Source organism: Macadamia integrifolia, chromosome 8 (genome assembly GCF_013358625.1).
Source record: "Macadamia integrifolia cultivar HAES 741 chromosome 8, SCU_Mint_v3, whole genome shotgun sequence".
Taxonomy (NCBI): domain Eukaryota; kingdom Viridiplantae; phylum Streptophyta; class Magnoliopsida; order Proteales; family Proteaceae; genus Macadamia; species Macadamia integrifolia.
The window spans coordinates 26,960,689-26,965,361 of record NC_056564.1 but is presented as its reverse complement, the minus strand read 5'-3'; the positions used below and the strand labels follow the sequence as shown (position 1 = coordinate 26,965,361).

The following is a 4,673-nucleotide window of genomic DNA, read 5'->3' as shown; positions in this document are numbered from 1 at the left end:
GGGGGGGGGGGGGTAGGGGGAGATGAAGGAATCAATTCAATGGGTGACAAACAATGACTATGCTGTTCTTATTTCATTATTACCAGAAACCTCAAAACACAATCACAATTCCCTCGCAAGAAGGAGAGGGTATACCTATTCTTAATCTCAGCAGCCATAGCCATGAAAGCCTGTTCCACATTAGTAGCATTTTTCGCACTTGTTTCCATGAAGGGGATTCCAATTTCATCAGCAAACGCCTTCAGAATAGGAAAAGGAAACAGAGAGCCAATCAATCATTACATTTCTGCAAGAGAAACTTGCCACCCAGGAAAAAGAGTGGAGGAATGACCCATTTTACCTTAGCTGTCTCATAAGACACCACTTTATTGGCAGTGAGATCAGACTTGTTTCCAACAAGAAGCTTATTGACATTCTCACTTGCATAGCGGTCAATTTCATTCAACCATTGCTTGACATTGTTGAAACTCTCCTGGTCAGTCACATCATAGACCACCTGCCAAAGAAATAAACCGTATTAAGACAACTTCAATGATGAGATCCATAACACAGCATACCCAAAAAAGACAAAAAAAGGAAGAAGAATAACAAAGAAACCACTTACTATAATCCCATGTGCACCACGGTAGTAGCTGCTGGTGATTGTCCTAAAACGTTCTTGCCCAGCAGTGTCCCACTGCATGACCCAAAAAAATCCAAAGGATTGCTTAAATAGCCAGCACAAACTGATAATACTTTGCAACAAAGAACTAGGATGATAATATCCAGGGGACCCAACAACATTCTTGGTATGCCACAAGGATACAAGAGCGAGGAGGAAAAAGCCCACCCCAACTATCAGAGGCATAATACTTATATGGCAAAGGTGCACCATAAGGTTATCATCTTTCCAAACCCAACTTGGCTGACTTGAAATCTCATGGAAACTTGGGACAGTAACCATATATCCCTTCAAGTGGTTCGCCATCATTGGATGCATGCTTAAGCAATGAAAGTGCAAAAAATGTCGGGTAAAAGAAGAGGACAACAGCAATGAAAAACTCACAATCTGAAGTTTAATGGTTTTCCCATCCTGCTCCACAGTACGTATTTTCTACAGAAAGGTAAAAAATACCATTAGAACTATCAGTTCATGTGAGAGAAAAAGGTATTTACCAAAAAAAAAAAAAATGAGAGAAAAGAGTAAAATGACTAGGTCACAATTACTAACAAAATCAACTCCTATAGTGCTGATGTAACTCTCCAAATATGAATCATCCTGCAGTTAAGAGAAGAAAAGAAGTTGGTACAATATCAATGCCTACACCTGTATCTCAAAATGAAACAAAAAGTATAAAAACATCAACAAATCTCAAACATAGATCTAACATTAATTAAAAAAAAATAAAAATGAAACAACATATATGCAAATTAAGTTCAATGATTTTCACTAAACATGGGTCACTAAAGTAATCATAGCATATGGTAAAAAACACATCTATATTGGCATGTTGAGAAACATTCCAATATTCCAAAGGAAAACATAAAAACAAGATATGATTATATGAAGTAAAAGCTCAGACACTCAGTTTTGATGTGAAAATATCAGGGCTACTTTAAATCGAGTTGTCAAGACATGAGCAATATCATAAGCAGACATGCATCAAGCATTAAAACAATGCTCAAGACAGCATATGCTTTCCAATTTACAAAACCTGGTAGAACATGGTACAACTGTATAATGGAAGCATTTAAAATAGTAATTAATTTAATTTACTGATCAGTCTGCTAGAGTACAGGGCTATTCTTCTTCTGGGAAGGCAAAGTCATCCCCTCTATGGACCAAACACTCAGTTTGGAGCTCTTCGTCAAAATGTTATGAGGCTCCAATGAGTGAGGGAGGTTTCTTTCACGACTGTAACTCCAGCTCAACTAAGCATGCCTTTTCCTTGAGGGAAGAAGAAGTTGGGCATTGATTCAAAACATCTTTTGTTCGGCTAGACAATTTTTTTTGATTTTAGATTGTTGGGGTATTTGTAAGAAAAACAAAATTGTATTCTGAATGAAAATCTCAATCCTTCAAGTAGATTATGATGATGAGCATAACACCCAGCTAGTGGTCCTAGAAAATAAATCCACACAATTTCCAAGCAACCAAGCACACATAATAACAACTGGGAAGAGATAAATTATAATGTCATTCTTTGAACTCACAGCAAATCTCAAAAGGAGACATGACTTGCCAACACCAGAATCTCCAATGAGCAACAGCTTGAACAGATAATCACTGCATGAGAGAAAACACAGATGAAATAAGATTCCTTCTTTCAAAATTGAGTTAAAAAAGATAAAATATTTCCTTCTCTTCAATAACCAAAATTTGCAAGCATGACGACATCCTTAATGTCCTTGAACTCTTTTCAACATGGTAAATTAAAAAGAAAAAGGATAATTTGCTGGTAAGGGTACCCTACTATTCCTCTGTTATTCCTCCATATGTGACCATCCAACTTGGATAATTTTGATACTGAAACCAAATGAAACGCAGTTTTTTTTTTTATCTCATATTCTGTTATACCCCGAAATTGGATAATTTTGGCTAAGCAAAACCTTTTGCAGTGTCTGATGGATGATGAAGGATTCACAATATTAAGTGACTTGGATCTCAAAATGAGAGTCCGCAAGTAAAGATGCTATAGATTCAAGAAACTGGAAAGTTCATATTTTGATAAAATTTAGTAGAATCTATGTTGCTTAATGTGAAACAATCATTAAAGAAAGACCTAGAGCATACATGACCATAGTTAACAGGCTCCAATCCAAAATATCTTGGCAAAACCTGCACCCAGTGCCAAAATCTTGTTTGGCAATTATGGATACAAAAGGACATGCATACAATAATCAAGTAATTAAGATAAGGGAAGGGAACCTCACTCCCTAAGTGCCAAAATAGAGTAACCCAAGCTCTTGGCTGGCTCAGGCATAAAAATGATGGGAGTTCAAAACCAAGCATGCCGGCCAATGGAAGGCATCTAGAAATGACTGCAAGCACTTCGGACTACACATATGTGATTTATCATACAAGTTGTGCTTTGCCCACTCGACTCCTAAAATCCAAAATTTTCCCCAGTCCGAACCCCTAATCTAGCTGGTAAATATAAAACATAATAAACACAAAGCAGAGATAAAATATCAAGCAAACAAAAGTCTGATCTTGTAATGTTACAATATACACTAATTAGTATACGTTGAACTAATCACATTTGAGTATGCCGTTATCTCAAAATTACAATTGAAAAATGATCAGGAACGAAAGAATTAGACAAAGGATGGGCAAAATAAATTCAATTACTCAAAGCTAATCATACAACAATTCCAAACAAGAGGAACAAAAAAACCAAACATTGGATCTAAAACCACAGTAACATGATTTTAATTTTACCGCCAGATCGCTTCCTGCTATCCCAAAAATAAGAAAAAGCTCAATCATAAAGACAGCAATAAACCATAAAAGGTGGGGAAAAAATGCAGATCTCCAAGAAAAGACAAAAAAATTACAAATCTAGCTTTCCCCTGGAACAAAACCATCACAGATCTCGCAAAATTAAGAACAAGAAGTTAATCAAGCATTAGCAATTACGGTATTAAATAGTCGGGCGATGAGGAGAATCAGATTACAGGAACTTACTACTCCTGATTCATGACTGTATGCCGCTGAGAAGGACTAGACTACGAGCACCGACGATGATGAAAGACTTCCTCCGATTCTCCGGCACGAATTCGAATAGAAAAATCGTATCTTCGCCGGAAAAGATGAAGCGTGATTCGAAGAAGAGAGAGAATGAGAACGAAAAAACAGAAAAAATGAAACACGAAATCAAAGAAGGAGATATCAGAAAAGGGAGAAAAGAGAAGAGTCCAGACTCCAGAGGATCGTAAGGTCGTATCACGTATAAGAGAGACATTAATGGGGAGAAGAGATGTTAAAAATGATGGAAGATTTAATTACCATAATACCCCTAAGATTTTTATTAAATCTGTTAGTTTTGACTTTTCGACAGGCACTGACACATGTGCTTTCCCTCAATTTTCCCCTATAGAGGGGTAGAAGTGAAGAAGGAAGAGAGAGAGAGAGAGAGAGAGAGAGAGAGAGAGAAGATTGAAAACGTGTCTCTCTACTCTCTTCTCTCTTCTCTCTTCTCTCTCTCTCTCTCTCTCTCTCTTTCCGTCGAACACGAAATCCAAATTCTTTGAAGGACCCTTGCGGTGCGGTCGTTTTCGTAATATTACAATTCCTCGGTTCCTTCGTGGGACCAGGGGTGCAAGTGCAACCGGTTAACGGTTTCAATTTCAGTCTCGAATCGGAAACCATCCCTGAAACGAACCACCAAAACACGGAATTGGTTGGAACTGGTTCGTCCCAAATTACTTTATGGGGATGGTTGTGAGAGATGGTTTCTTTTCAAGGCGTATTAGTCCCAAATCGATTCTGTGTGGGACAATACTTGTGAACACGATAAGATTAGTCTTTTGAGATGAAACCTTTTTTTTTTTTTTTAGACACCTATGGAAATTTACATTTCTTTGACATGTTTCATTGTTAGGATCCGTTTAACATGTTTAAATTACTTACTTTGTTAATACATATAGTTATTTTACCCCCCCTCCCAAAAAAAAAATTAACACATATAGTT

The 4,673-nt window shown here is 37.1% G+C and overlaps 1 protein-coding gene across 1 annotated transcript in view; it reads right to left on the bottom strand.

The window, feature by feature from the left end:
• Positions 1 to 3,937, bottom strand: part of LOC122085558 (GTP-binding protein YPTM2) — a 4,462-nt gene extending 525 nt beyond the window's left edge. Inside the window, exons 1-7 of the mRNA XM_042654032.1 lie at positions 3,668 to 3,937; positions 2,194 to 2,266; positions 1,211 to 1,258; positions 1,046 to 1,093; positions 605 to 676; positions 341 to 496; positions 136 to 239 (exon numbers count right to left, since the gene is read on the bottom strand). Of these exons, the coding sequence (XP_042509966.1) occupies positions 136 to 239; positions 341 to 496; positions 605 to 676; positions 1,046 to 1,093; positions 1,211 to 1,258; positions 2,194 to 2,266; positions 3,668 to 3,681 (515 nt within the window). The 5' untranslated portion in view covers positions 3,682 to 3,937. The remainder of the gene's footprint in view (positions 1 to 135; positions 240 to 340; positions 497 to 604; positions 677 to 1,045; positions 1,094 to 1,210; positions 1,259 to 2,193; positions 2,267 to 3,667) is intronic.
• Between the last annotated feature and the right edge of the window lie 736 nt (positions 3,938 to 4,673).